Below are 16,403 nucleotides of genomic sequence, written 5' to 3' on the forward strand. Positions count from 1 at the left end.
AACCTTTAATATGCAAATGAGTCAACTCTTTGCACTGACATACTGAAAACCGAAAGCTATTGACATACTGCTGTTAATTATGAATAAGCATTGATATTTTAAATATGGGAGTATATGTTACAGGTTGTACATGTGACAAGTTTTAAGATTTATGAATGACCTGTTTTCAGAGTGTGTGTAAGAGAGAGAGCGAGAGACAGAGACAGAGGAGGGTAATGGTAGTGGTGGGTTAACCTTTGGGTTTTTCTCTACTGTCTGCTTTTAGCCCCATGCACCAGACAGGCAATTACAGTGTCTTTTCTTCTCCTTACACACTCGACACACACATTCAACCCTGACGAGAGGAGACAGGCGACAGGAGAAGAATTTCCCTTGTTTCTTTCCTTCGTTTTTACCGGCGTCCCCAAAACACCCTGTGAGGTGTGTGGCGAGACATCCGATTGAGCAAAGCTCTGAGGGAGGAGAAGACGGAACGTTTTATAGATGAAGAAATTTCTCTCTTTTAAAATAAAGCTGAGAAGAAAGCTGTGGGAGTGTTGGGAACTCCTCCCCAGGAGGGTTCAGATGAGATGGAGAAGAGAACAGAAGAGTCACGACGAGATGAGTAAAGAGGAGAGGAAAGGGAGCGAGAGACAAAAAGAGAGGAGATGAGAGGGGGAAACAAAAATGAGATGTGAAAAACGAGATGAGAGGAGGAGGAGGAGACACGAGAAGTAAAGGAAGAGGAAAATTTTGAAAAGATATAGACAAAGCAAAAAGAAGAGGAGAGTCAAGAGGCAACACAAGCCAAAAAATTAGATGAGACACAAAGACAAAGATAATTGAAAATGAGTGAAGATAAGATGAGAAGAAAAGAAAAGAGATGAAAAGAGAAGGGTTGTGATGAGAAGATGAAAAAGAAGTAAAGAGAAGTGGAGCTGAAATGAAAAGAGTCAAAATGAGATGAGACAAAGAAAAGGAAAAAAAATGATACGATAAAAAGAGAAGAGTTGAGATGTGATGAGACAAAAATGAGAGGGATCGAGATATAAGACAAATACAAACAAGAAGAGACAAGGACACAAGTAAAGATGATCAGAGAAGTGTCGAGAAGAGATGAAAACTGAAAACTGAAAGAAGGGACGAGAAGCAGTGATAAGAGAAAAGTGAGATGAAATGAAAAGAGAAGAGTCAAGATGAGACAAAAATGAGAGGGATCCAGATGAGACAAATACAAACAAGAAGAGGTGGAGAACAGAAAAGTGTTGAGAAGAAATGACAATTGAAATCGAGCAAAGATGAGACAAGAGAAGTAAAACAAACAGAAAAGTTCAGAAGTTCAGTCAAGACTAGTTGAGTAAAGATGAGAGAAGAAGAAGAAGAAAAGAAGAGATGAGGTGAGATGTGAGAAGATAAGAAATGAAAAGAAACAAGGAGAGGAGGTGAGTGAGGCGAGACAACTAGAGAGATGAGATGAGACAATACAATACAATAAGAGTCCAAAACCCAGCACCAGTGTAAATCGATCTCTCATCTCCATACTGCCCCAGTATTTGTCCAACAGGTGAGATAATTCACTCTGAATCTTCTTCCATTCCTCCAGATCAATATGTAATTAGGAATTCATTTAGCTGAGCACCAGTCCCATATAACCTGAACACAGACCAGCACCATCTAAGTTCATTACAGAGACAGAGGAGTAAACGGTGAGGCCATGTAATGAGGAGCGTATGATTGTTATAACCATAATAGCTGTTTGAATCAACGTTTAAGCATCTATTCAGCAATCCTTCTGAACGTGTGCAGATATCAATGACATTTAACTGATGAGTTGTGTTGTTGATTGCCAAAGAATATTCATGGACTATGTTGAGACTATACTTCAAATGTCAGTCTAAAGAAAAGACACAATCAGGTCACATCGCATTGTGAAATGAGACCATGATCACTCATACTGCCACTTAATAAGGTTTTGATAGTGGTAAGAAAATTTAAAATTCAAGATAACAAAAGCCATGATGTTCAGTCATACCCAAGGTTGTTGCCATACCACCTATATTTAGCCTATAGGCATTTGTTTTGCCTATATATGGAATAGTATACTAGAGGATAGCAAAGTTCACTAAAGGAGGTAGAGCTTTTCACATTTGGCTCCCAAACTCTGCAATAGCCTTCCTGATAACGTTCGGGGAACAGCAGCTAACCTAATTTTTCTCTTTAACTTTCTCTGTTTTTGCTATCTCGTGATCGGCATCCTGTGGTAACTAGGAATTACACAAGCTTCAGTCTGGATCCAGCACTTACAAAGACCTGAGATGAACGAACACCTGAGAAGAGATGATGCCAACCCCCCAGAGGACCTCAGATGATGCCAACCCTCAGTCAACATACAAAACTACCAAACTTTACATTACAGAACATTAACTAACTGCTTGATATTTACTGTATATTTCTGGCGTATGGACATCAACTTGAGATAGTCACCACTGATAAGTTATTACTAAATATAACGTAGAAACTTACATTTTCTGTAAAACTTCTTTGCAATGATTTGCATCATGAAAAGGGCTATACAAGTTAACTTGAATTCGAATTGAACAAGGAAGGTCAAGTCAAGTGCACTGCATTATGGGACACAAAATCTCACCCATTATGCTCTGTGCATTCAATGCATAAGAAAATGGTCATGCAGTGCACAGTATACAGTATACGTGGCAGGAAAAGTGTGCTATCCAACATATCAAGAATGTCCATGCAGGTACATCATAGAGAGAGAGAGTGAGCGAATGCTTCCTCACAGCACGGATCAAACGCTGAACCCTGCTGTGAATATCGTCTCTCTCCTGGAACGGCCGCCACAGCCATGCAAACAAGACCCAAGCCGAGAGCTTACACACACACACTTTCCAAACACTCATGCATTGCATAATGTTAAATGCGCTTACACATTGCCCTTAAGCACTGATCAGCACTCAGATTCCCCACCTCACTCTCTCTCTTTCTATAATGAGCTAAATCCAAAAAGCGATTATGGATCCATTGGAATGATCTCTGCTGAGCAACTGCTGGATCACTTATATTAAACCAGCCTTTGACCTCAAAGGAGTTTGGCCAATCAGATCATCTCCAGGATTAGTGTTCTCCATGGGCCAAGGAGATTAGTCCTCCTAAATCTGACAGCAAACTTTATGTTCTCTTCCTTTTTCTGTCTCCTCCCAGTTTCAGGGTCCCACCTAACTGGCCAATAAAAGATGTCATCTAATGTCAGACAGATTCCAAAACAGATGTTGTTTGCCTTCATAGTCTAAACCAGCAGATTTAGTGCTGCTAAACAGACTAATGAAAGTAGGTGTTAGCAATCTCTCTCTCTCTCTGTCTGTCGCTCTAGTCTATCAGATGTGGAAGGACTGACTCCATAGGGGCCGTGAGGAGGGAGAAATGAGCAAATATGAGAGTGGAGCTGGAATTAGAACAAGTGAGAGATGTTAATTTCATTAAGACAACACTGACTGTGAAAAAGCACGCGCCATGGGGCGGGAGGAATACAAGCACACATGGAGAGAAAGAGAAAATGAGAGAATCTGATATATACTGTAGCATGGTATATAGAATGATTACTATATTGATATACTATGATATGTATGGTATACGTTTCTTCAAAAAACAGCTTAAATATTAAAAAAGATATGTTACAATACATTTATACAAATGAAATAAAACAAGTATTTTAAATTATTTAAAAATATTAATAAATATACATTTTAAAATAAATCATTTATAAAAGAATGAATTTCAAAGAATACCATGTCCCATGTTAAAAAACAATGTAATAGCGTGGTACTTTTAGTTCTTTTTGCTAGTGAATTAATAAATACATAAGCTTGTCTGCACAGCACAGCATGGTATGTTTGAGATTCGAATGGCATCTGTATTACATGAGCTTTAATTCAGCAGAAAGCCCCGGAGGACTGATGGAAGAATGTAATCCTGCCGCGCTATAGCGGCATGAAGACGAAAAAAAAAACAGCCCCATGCTGAACAGAGATGCACAAATACCGCTTGCTTCGCCAATTATTTGTCCCTGTCCTGTCGGGAGTCATGTAAATTACTTTAAGTGCATTTTTCCAAGAGAGGTACGCCCGCCATTACTGTAATGATGGCAGCGAAGGGTTTACACACCCCTACAGAGTCAGGACGCGAGAGAGAAGACAACAGCACAAAATCACTAAAGATGGTGAACACCGTAATGTCAGTTGCCTGTTGTTCTGGAAAAGTTAGATTCAATATTTAAAAGCATACATTCATTCTGTGAGATGTTAACATCTGGATGCAGTTGCACTAGTCCACCACCAGAGGGCAAACAACCTCTGTGCCATCCGAGCACCACTGTGCTTTAACATGTGATCATTCCTAGACTTTTCACTTCATGATTTAAGTTTTGGGGATTGTGGTCTTCAAATACATGACAAATCGTTTGTTATTTACCATTTACTCTGTGCGTAAATATAAAGAAGGAACCTACATGTTATGCAGCACACACCAGCCACAGTGTGGATCACCGGAGCTCAGACACTCTCCACACGTGCCATACTGCTCACAGGACTCGATCGGCACCCGTGTGACCTGCAGAACAAAGAAACAACAGACTGATATTCAATAAACACAAACTCTATTCATCCATTTAATGGTAACATGACACTTAAGAAGCATTTGAAAATCATTTGAGATTTGAGATTATGATGGACCAGCAGGAGGAGAGAGAAAGGTGAACAAAATGACACAGAAACGAGATGAATCCCAGTATTTAGTCAAAAGTAAAATGATGATTTCCATTTTTATAGTGATATATATATATTAAAAAAATTATGAGATTGCATGGCAAATGAGAGAACAGTTTGAGACACTGAGATCAATTTCTTCCTGAAAGCTTGATAATACACCCCAAAATGAAAATTCAGTCATCATTTACTTAAGAAGATAAGACTGTTTCAGTTCCCACTGACTTTGATCATCTGGATAAAAATACATTGGAAGTTAACTGGAACGGTTTAGTTACCAGCATTTCTCAGAATATCTTTATTTTGCATTCCACTAAAAAAAAATCCTTTTTATCTATGGCTATCCAAATGTGTTTGTGTATTGTGTATTGTATATATGAAGAACATTTGTGTGTTCATGTGAACTCGTGGTTCCTTTGAAATGCATAAGTCAAAGACAAACATGAGAGTGTTAAAACGTGTGTGTGTGTGTGTGTGTGTATGTGTGCGCTAATAGAAACAGACAGAACAGAGGTAACAGGACACAAGCAGCTGTGCTCCTGCCGCTAAGAGGAATAGCATCAACACAGTGCTCTTTTGTGTCACCCAGTGCACCTGTCCAACTAGGTATGAACACACACACACACACACACACACACACACACACACACACACACACACACACACACACACACACACACACACACACACACACACACACACACACACACACCTGCTTAAACATACAGGAAATATGTATACAGTATCTGTATCTGACCTAAGATCTATATATATTTGTATAGCACTGTATAAAATGCTTGAAATTGATAGTTATAACACATTTACTTACATCAGCTATCTAAACATCAAAATGTGGATATTCTATAGACATCTATAATGTTTTTAAAAACAGCTTACTTTGAATAATATAGATTAGCTCATACCCATATACTAATAGTAATATTTCTGCACTTGTACAATCATAATAATATATATATTGTATACTGTAATAATATATCATAATGCATTAAATAATAATAATAATAATAATATTTAACAATAACAATAATATTTACAACAAAACTACTACTATTATTGTTGTTGTTTTAAATATTGTTATTTGTTAAATAATGGAATCATTGTTGTAATTAAATTATTTAATAATAGTAATATAAACAAAAACACACTTATTATACAAAATTTAACACCTTTAACCATAATAATTGAATAACTAGTTTCTTAATTTATGTTTTCACAAATGAGGATTTCCCCAGATGTCCCCAAATTGAGGATTGTTTGATTTACACTTTTATACTTCTAGTCAAAAATCTGACTTCAAAGTATAGCTACAAGTAGGTACACACACACTCAGAGACAGACACATACTCAAATATTGGTGATTGAGTCAAGTTTGTTTCCAGAGTGATACTCAATTCACTGACCATTATAAAAACCAAACATGTCACTCCTCAAAACTCAATAAGCAGCGTTTCTCTGGCAAACATATGCTCTCTCTCACACACACACCTAGACAATCAAACACTACTGTAATACCTCAGAGATGAGTGTTAACAAGATACACACTCACAAAGGATCACTGCAACAGACTAGAACATTGCTTTGCCTGCTGACCCACAAAGCCCCTATCCACTCCACTCACACAGCCTTCTGCTGCCCACTTGGCATGCTGGGATAGCATTGCTGTGATGACCGGGCCACAGCTCTGTGATTTGTGCCTGCGCTTGTAATATCTCTTTTATCTATTCATGTATTTTCAGGGGTTTGCTTTCACTGCCAGCGCTGGAGTCTGTGATGTCCTCCCTTGTGGCTGAGGGGATTTTTTGGGTGCATCCTATTAACACACACAAGCAGAACAGGATAATGTGAAGTCATTGAGGATTTGAAAAAAAAATGCTCTAAATTTTGACTGAAATGAATGGATGTTTAAATTTGGTAAGGTGTGTTACAGAGAAATAACTGTGTGTGTTATATATAATTAAATAAAATGCTACTTTACCTCAAGTACATATGAGTAGATGTATTTTGAAAATATATGGTTGGACTAATTTTACAATAAAGCATCTCAAAATGTTATGCATTGCCATTAAAATTAATTGTGAAAGATGTCTTGCAGTATTTAGGGTTATGTTCCTATCAGATACAAATAAAAGAACAAAATAGTAAGAAAGTTTGACCAACAGAACCAGAGTGCCAGTTAGTAATCAGAGTTGGGGCATAGCATCAAGCTTTTTGACGGTTAGCGGCATTGTGTTTTCTTTATTCTGACATTTGTGATGGGGTCAAAGGGTAGGATGATGTGAGAGACAGTTTTAAGATGGATGAGTGGGCACACAGTGTGCATTTAGTGAGAGGGTTGGAGAAACAAGCAGGGTTCCCACTGAGCATGTGTGTGTGCTGTATGGCCGTGTTAAATGTCATTAGTTTGTGAGCGGCAGAGTCTGACGGGGGTGGCCATCCACCTGTCCCTGCGACACACAGACGCATCGGCTCCAAAACAAAGAAATGCATTCAACCTCCTGCTACTAGTGTTGTTTCTACTGATACACGGCTGTGATCACAAAGGCATGCACAGTTGTGTTTATACATATGGTGTGACTTCATGGTAAAAACCGAGAGGTGTCCCACAAGGATCCGTCCTGTTCCCTTTTTCATTTTCAACCAGCTCCCCTTCCCTCATTTCTATTTATTTTTCTCTAGCTCGTTGCCCCAGGACAAACAGGTGGTCAAAAGTAATGAGTCCAGCACATCAGCGCTGCTGCCCAGCTTGATGACAAACAAGCCCACCAGGGGCTCCGCTCACAAAGCAACACCGGCCATACAACACTGGTTCAACATGGCAATAAGTCTCAATGTTACACAACACTGACTTAGAGCCAAACCAACAATCCAACAACATTAGATTCACACATTAGCCAGATGACGCCATTTTGATGCCAACGGTCACCAAATGCTGGTTCTGGAGTAACTAAATTTGCTATATTTTATGAAGAAAATGTAAGCCTGGACAAAATACAACGGTGTTTTTATATTTACCAGGGCATTAGTTGATAAGGTGTTCTGAGTGGTTGCTGGGGCATTTTGGGTATTTTTAAGTATTTAAAAGAGCCAAGTCTCTTTGATATTCTGGCCCCTAGTTTCTCCTTTTCATTTAGTTTATCTTCATTTACTAAAATAACTAAAAAACCCTATATAGACATTTTTAAAAAACAAAACAAGATTACTAAAACTGAAATTAAAATGGAAATATATATTTAAAAAATATATATATTTAAAATATTAATAAAAACTATATTATCTGACTATACTAAAGTAAAACTTTATCTTTTAACCAACTCAACTTTGTCCACCTTTTAAACCCAACACCCCAAAATTGATATAGATTCTGATTCATGAAGATGTAATTGTTGTCTAATTTGAAATAATAACCCTCCACACCACAATAACCCTAGTGTAAGCAATAGTACTAGTGACACTAACTATATTATAAAGATCTGCAGCAGTGACAAACACTGATGGAGCAGATCAGAGAGGGGACAGCTGCATTGCATGGTGACACAGCTGCTGCAGGTGCACTTCCACGCCTGCACACTTGGCAGGAAGATGTCAAAGAAGATGGAGACAGAGAGCTTGATAGAGAGAATTCCAGAGAGAAAAAGTGAGATGGATAAAGGTGTTATGGGGGTTGAGGGCAGGCAACTGGAGCAGCTGTTGACCAGCACATGCTTTAGTCAGCCAACACAGTGGGAAGCACAATGAGGCCTGTTCTCCCACTGAGAGTAGCTTGTGATTGTGTGTGTGTGTGTGTGTGTGTGTGTGTGTGTGTGTGTGTGTGTGTGTGTGTGTGTGTGTGTGTGTGTGCGTGTTTGAATGCTTTCTCATTAAAACTTAAATTTAACTGCAGAACAGAGAAACATGGTTTTCATTTGAACCATCTTTTTTTATTAGTTTACAATAGAACCAAATATAAAGCAATAAGCAAGATCATACGCTACAGACTTTATCACAGTTGTTAGGCATGATGCAAGCTGCAGCAACAGCAATATGATAAAAGGCAGCAACGTTCAATAAATTATTACATTTATTAATATTAATAATCACAAATTATTTTTCTGTCATGTAAAACAGCTGTTTACAGCTACCAAGCATAGTAATGTTCAAAGATCATTCTAGATGCTTATAAACATTAACCATTTAAGTTGCCTCTTCTTTACATCATTATTTTTTTGGATAACTAAAAGCCACCATACAAGTCAAAATTAAATTGTGGTGTTTAATTTAAGTAGCAGTTTCTGGGTGTTTACCCAGAACTCTAAGTGGCCCGTGGGCAAACTGTCTCAATGTACTGTAAATCTTAGCACTGAATTGTTTATACATTTATAAAGTTTATACATAGAAATATGTGTCTACCAGTCACTAATGTTACCATATATATTGTCAAAAAACAAAAATGTTTTTTATAATTCTTTAAAAATAAAATACAATTTATATATATATAAAAAAAATATATATATAAAAAAAAAAAAAAAATATATATATATATATATATATATAAAATAAATAATTATATGTTTAACTATATCACATGAAAGTCAGCAACTACACTGATTAGTCAACTTTGTGTCTTTGATTCACCGAAAAGAACCGGTTCCTAAGAGTCAACTGTTTGGGAATCATACTACACTGGTCATGCTGTCCGTTTTGTTTCGTTTTTATTTTTATTTTTTTCTAGTAAAGAAATATTGAAATAATTTTTCCTGTAAGTGGTCTGACAGCCTAAAAAACATTCCGCCAAAAAAACATTTGAATGCACCACAAACGCCATTAATCTCCACTTGCACTTGTGAACTTAAAGTATTAATAACAGCCGATTGGCTTAAAAGACAACTGTAGTTAGATTAGCGAGGAAATCTGGGTTCAGCCCAAACTCATGGTAGGACAGGGTGCTCGCCAACTCCTAATTTTCTCTTGAGCTCGGTAATTCTTCCACAGCTTAAAATGCTTCCAGGATGCTATCTGCTAATCTCTATCTGGCTGGACTTTGATATTTTCCTCTCGCTCTTCTGCTGGCCAAAAATCGCCTGGAGACAGGACATTTAGAAGAAAAGAAGAGGGAGCTGGCACTGAATTCTTGTCTTATTCACAAACAACACTCCTCAAATGAAGCTTGTAACCTCCAAAGAACCTCCGCTGCTGTAATCCAGACCCAAGATGTTATAATTACAATTGAACGGATGATCTTAGACCTGTGCTTGCGATCAGCATGGAGAGTACAGTTTGCTAGGAGAGCTAGGAGCTGGACCACGAGAACAAATGCTCACAATTAGCTCTCTTTTCCATAGTCCTCAGAACACCCTCGCTGTCACATCCACCTGTCTGATGAATGGAGAACCATTCGAGAGAAAACAAGCGCGAGAATGAGAGCAAGAGTGATACAGAATGAAAGAAAGCTGCAGGTCTGAGGTAAACGATTAAGAGCAGAAACATGTGGAGAGAAAGAGGTAGAGCGATATATCCAAGGGGTTGGAAGGAGAATGAAAAATATGAGGGCAAACCAAGGGTAAGGGAAATCCTGTTCTTACGTCGCCAGACTTGACTATCACTATACACACTCTGATCAACATTACAGTTTGTTCTGGCCAAGAACCTCTTACTTAGACAGGAAAAAACTGTCTGAACAATGTGCAAATTCACCAATTTTTGGCATGATGTTACAGTTTACAATATGATGGATTTAAGATTAAAAACAGCAGTTGTTTCATCAAAAATGTCTTGCAACTCAGACTAACATAGAAGAGAGAGTTTGTTGTTGAGGAACATCAGAAAATATAATGGATGTATCTAGGATATCTTATTTACTGAAAAAATAAGTAGAATAACTGTCCCATTAACCTTCAAATTAGGCAAACTTTATAGCTGGACTCCAAAATCTCTGAACACTGAACAACACATTTTGTAAGCAATGGATAGACTAGATTGATCTGTTTTGTCAAAAATACGACCATCTTCAACGTTCAAACGTTTCGGGTCAGATAATTTTTTATTAAAGAAAAAGCGATCAAGAATGATGGTAAAAATATTTACAAATTTAAGCGTTAAAATTAAAAACTGTCCTTAGCATTGCCAGTCATAAGAGCCATTGCTAATAACTGAAGTAACAAATAATAACTGAACACAAATCTGCATTTTAGAATGATTTCTGAAGGATCATGTGACACTGAAGATTCGAGTGGCTGAAAATTCAGCTTAACTGTCAGAAATACCGTAAATTACATTTTAACATATATTTTAAAAGAATTTTTTTTTATTGTAATTTTTCACAAAATTGCTGTTTTTATTGTACTTTTGAAAAAAAAAAAATACATCCCACACTTCTGAACAGTGGTGTATACAGATAACGTTTCTGTGGGATATCTGTCAGTCCTGAAAACTGAAAAGTTCAGCAGCTTATTCCTCCTACAAATTCCTTATTCCTGCTGCCTTGGAAGTGTAAATATGTTTTAATAAAAATAAACACAGACTGATAAAATTCTGCGAAAACTGACTCCCTTTTTACACAACAGATAGCCCAATTAAGAGTGGGCTTATCGTCTGAGCTGAAAGTCAAGAAATCCAGAAGCCTCTCATGTACAGATACTGTATCCAGATGTACACGCACACTCAAAACATTGACAAAATCCACATCGTGGTTGCCATAGCGACCAGTCCAGGCACTGACCCCCTACCCCTCTTGTGGAGTGAGCCGTAAACAGCTGGTACCTCTGGGACACGCTGCCACCTACACACAGACACACACACTCACACATTCATTTTTAATGTGAGATACTGAACGCTGCACCCACAGCAATGAGAGCCATCGATCACGTCCCTTCAGACACAGACACACACACACACACAGTGGGCAATAATCTCACTGACACATAAATCCATCTGCATTCACCGAAAAATCAAAGGAAGACAGCATTTTAAATCAAATAAACAAAGGCTTTTTAAACATAAGAGACTTATGTTAGAAACATAAAAAAAACATACTGACTTTATCATACATACTGTATGATAAAAGTGAATTTTATTAATTTTGTTTAGGAGTACAGTAGCACATAGCAAGTTTTAAAGCTCACACATAGAATAAAAGCTATAAACTCTAATTTAGATTTCTTGATGGGGTCTTTTTTAGATTTAGACAGTCAATTTACACAAGTCAAGTCTCTCACACAAACACACACAAATACACCTCAGTCCTAAGGACAAATTCTCTGGTGACAAGTTCGTGCTTGGCTAAGCTGAGGGCAACAACTGACTGACTCTTATCCGTTTTTTCAAACTCTCAGACATGAGGCTAATCTGACCCCTCGAATCCCAGCAGAGATACAGGACGACACAGTCATTTACACACACACACATCTGCACAGATATACACACTCCAATTAATGAAAAAAAAATGCTTCTCACAGCTATATTGTGCATACAGAGGCTAACGTGGTCATGCTAACCAGCCAAACCTTGACCCTTATTCCAAAGCACAGATCGTCTCTACTGTGGCTGCTCGCAGAAATCCACATTACGTATTCAGCAAACCCACTCAAACTGGAGTGCAATAAAACATTCACACATGTGAAGTGTAAGTTACTACACACACATACACAATCGCTCTGTTTGCACAACTCTCCCAGCCCTGTTCACTGGCATCTCGCTAACGCTCACAAATGCATGAGTATGTGTGTGTGTGTGGGTTGAAAACTCAATCAAAGCATTCCTGATTGCGTGAGGAGGCCTCTCAGCAAGACTCCAACGTACTGTAGGAGAATGATGGCATGATAGAGCGAGCAAGAGAGTTGATGTGCTTCTCAAAGTACACGAAGACAACGGCTAAAGCAAGCATCACTATTTTGACTGCTTGTTTTTAGCATTAGCGATCTGAACAAACCCCTAATACTAAAATAATAAACTTCAATGTGTAACTTGTCTTGCACTGTGCTATAAACATAAATGATACTGTACCTTAAATTGTATGGTTTATTAAAGAGACGTGCTATTAATTTCTTGGTGTTTGTAATCATGATTTCAAGCTATAACTGACAAAAAAAGGCCCACAGATTTAAGAATCAACCCCATAATATTGACACTATGCACCACCAATTGAGCCACCAGCTAATTTACATTAATAGAGGGATCTAAGCCATATTAAAGCCATATTAATGAAGTAGTATATTATAAAAAAGTCTTTGTATAAGAGTTATAAGCAATGAACCAAACCAATTAGCTATGAGGTGAATCACAACATGCAATTTGAACATTTGAGGAAAAAAGTATTTGAAAATCGGACAAAAAGACAAAAGGTACAAGACTGTGACCTGTAACAAGAAAAAGACTTCAAATCCCATAAGACATTGTAAATGACAATCAAATTTTAAAACAGCAGCTAAAAAATACACAAATACAAAAATAGAGCAGCGGTTTTCAACTCCAGCCCTCACACCCACCGCTCTGCATATTTTATATGTTTCTCTTATCAATTCAGACATTTGTTCTATTTGACCATAAGTGCCCTGTGGAGTGGACATCACCGGATATTCACCATTATTCCAGTTCGAAGCGATCATGTATTCAATTCAAAGGGCATTAAAGTGTGCAAGACGAGAATTTAAGTAACTGGAGTTGAAAACCCCTTACTTAACTTTTTTTTTTTATGGATACTTACATTTTTGTTTTGAGCGAAGGAAACTGACTGTGATTGGTGGAGATTTATTTGTGGAATCATGATAAATGTAGTATTTTACCAAGAATTCTGCTGTCGAACATTATTATTTTAAAAATCAATTAAAAAACATGCTAAGAAACATTTAGATTGTCACAGCAATGCGCTAATAAGCACTCTAGCATCATGCTGGAGATCTGCACAGAAGGACACTCTCATATTTTAATCAGAAAATACATGAAACATGTTTTACGAATAAAATCTACACACAGCAGAATAGCACAACTGATTAGAAACTATATTAAAGGCAAAAGCGCAGCAAGTGTGCTCATGATGTGACCTTTGAAATCCCTCTCCACTCCAAACATAAATGTCATATGGAGTTTTTACTGTCCGACAGAAAAATACACATAAATCAGAATAAGACAACCTTCTAGCTAGCTAGCTAACAATATTACATTGCAATAAAACAACTAACCGTCTGATCAAAGGAAGCATTAGCTTAGCCTTAGACTGTTTCCGGAACACAACAGATTTCAAAAAGCATTAGATAGTTGTTAGCCGAAAATCGATGGCCATTTCTGAGTGAGGCATCCTGTCTGATTGTGTTTTAGATGAAATGTGAGGGCTCTTAACCTTCGTGTTTGAACAGAGCTCTAAGCCTCCTAAGCGAACCGTTTCTTTCCCATCAGAGCTATTTGTATAAATGATTTGGCCTGAATGTGTAGACTTAGCTCGACTGAAGAATCTCGATGTTTTGGCACCAGAGGGGCTATGCAAGACTGCTATAAAAGGCTTCTGAAAGCTTCAACTAGAGTAAATCTCAGTCAACATATAGGCATGACTTCCGTGAGGGACTAAGTTTCTAATTGCACATCGGAAAACCAACACACAGTAGGTCTCACATTGTGGCTGCGTCATAGAACTCATGCTAAGTTGGAAACGTACAGTATAGACACACAGAAAAGTAGTCCTACCTCAAAAACTCAGGTAACAAACGTTTTAAATGACTGTCTGTGCTTAAAGGTGTCATATGTGTGATTTCAAGTTTTGTGTCATTTCAAACCTTTCTTCTATGAAACACACACAAATAAAAATATTTTGAAGAGATTTTGTCCATACAATGTGAGTCATTGGGGTCCAAAACAACCATACTGACTTTCATGTCATTACATAAAATAAAACTTGCTTTTTAAAATATCTTTTTTTATATTTTCAAGTGAGCAGCTTATTTGGAACAACTTGAGGATGAGTAAATTATGACATTATTTTCATTTCTGGTTGTAGTATCCCTTTTTAATGCATTTTGTTAACAGTTGTAGAAAGTCAGATTTCACACAAAAACTCCACACGCTTTCAGAGACCGGGGCAGAGTTTATAGAAAATGCACTTGGGCTATAAAAGGGTTAGCGAGACAAAGGAGGATTGGAATAATAGAGAAGTAGACTGGACCTGAGATACGAAGCTGGAAACTGCAGCCAGTCGATAGAGAGTGAGTACATCAATAATGTATGACTGAAATGCTCTCACAGAGGCCGATGAGGAGAGGGGCCGTATGAGTGTGTGTGTTTTTGCCACATTATTCAACTATATTTCATGGCTCGCATGGGCATATGTACAAAATCTCTGTCAGAGCTGACAAAATAGTGATCCACACTGCCTCACCTGACAACAGTGGTATCCGCACTATGACACTAATGAGAGAGAGATACACAGGCGGCCCACGTTTGCCTCTTCGTGGATCGCGGCACCCGGGCGCAGCTGCCGGCCGTGCTCGGAGCCCCCTCGGGGAGACGCCAGTAAAGCCCTGTAACCTGTCTTTCCGTCAGCCTGTCAATTAGCCCCTGACACCTCCTCTACAATGTGCTAGGCGGGCACAGGTCTTGAACTTTTTCTATTAGTCTCTAGGTGGGGGGCTTTAGCTCATGGTCCCGGTCAAAACACAACTGTCAGATAAGCTAACGGATGAGACCTACAAATGTGATTAGCAGCCATGTGCTGCCTCCTCCATCTAACACCATATTCACGCACATAACAATACTTTAGGAATCAAATAGGATTTTGTTAGTGCACACTGAAAAAAATAAAATCTATCTATCTATCTATCTATCTATCTATCTATCTATCTATCTATCTATCTATCTATCTATCTATCTATCCATCCGTCCGTCCATCAGTCCATCCATCCATCCATCCATCCATCCAGACTTTATATAATGTTGTATTATATAAAGTAATACTTTAACTTTAACACACACACACACACACACACACACACACACACACACACACACACACACACACACACACACAATTATTTAATCATACATAAAATTTAAATATAAAATCTATTTATATCCAGCATAAGACAAAACTATATTTTAAACATAATATTATTGAATTTAATAATAGCTTTTTCTAGTATTTATTTATTTATTTTTATTTCATTATTTTCTTATTTGTTTGTTTTAGTTTGTATGTTTTTTTTATAGTAATCAAAAATTATATATTTGACCATACACGGTAAAATCCTCACTATTAAATTTTAATTATTTTACAAAAATTAAAAAAAAATAATAATATCACACAGACTAAAAAAGAGAGAAATTGATTCAGAATCATAATTTTTTCTTATTTTATTAAAAATCATTTTTAATTTGTGTCTCAAAAAAAACAAAAATCAATCAAAAATCATTTTCACCTGCATTTTTTGCTGATGAAATTCCCATTGATTGTGCTGGACAAAGATGGAGAGGTTTTAATACAACACAATAGCAGGTAGTATTAAAGCCAGATCCCAGAGCAGCAGTACGGTGGCCTCTAAACTGATAATTCAGTTCGAACTGACAGCAGACAGAGGCTGAGCTACTGTCTGAGGAGTGAATAATTCAGCTGTCAAAGCTCAGAGCAACAGGCTGAGGGCTGTGTCTCCCTCCCTCCCTCCCTCACAC

General features: G+C 37.6%; 1 protein-coding gene across 1 annotated transcript in view; it reads right to left on the reverse strand.

The window, feature by feature from the left end:
• LOC132118375 (plexin-A2-like) overlaps positions 1-16,403 on the reverse strand; it is a 190,459-nt gene that overhangs the window by 76,164 nt on the left and 97,892 nt on the right. The window contains exon 5 of the mRNA XM_059528186.1: positions 4,502-4,602. Within this exon, the coding sequence (XP_059384169.1) occupies positions 4,502-4,602 (101 nt within the window). The remainder of the gene's footprint in view (positions 1-4,501; positions 4,603-16,403) is intronic.

The sequence above is a fragment of the Carassius carassius genome, chromosome 37 (assembly GCF_963082965.1).
Source record: "Carassius carassius chromosome 37, fCarCar2.1, whole genome shotgun sequence".
Classification (NCBI taxonomy): Eukaryota; Metazoa; Chordata; class Actinopteri; order Cypriniformes; family Cyprinidae; genus Carassius; species Carassius carassius.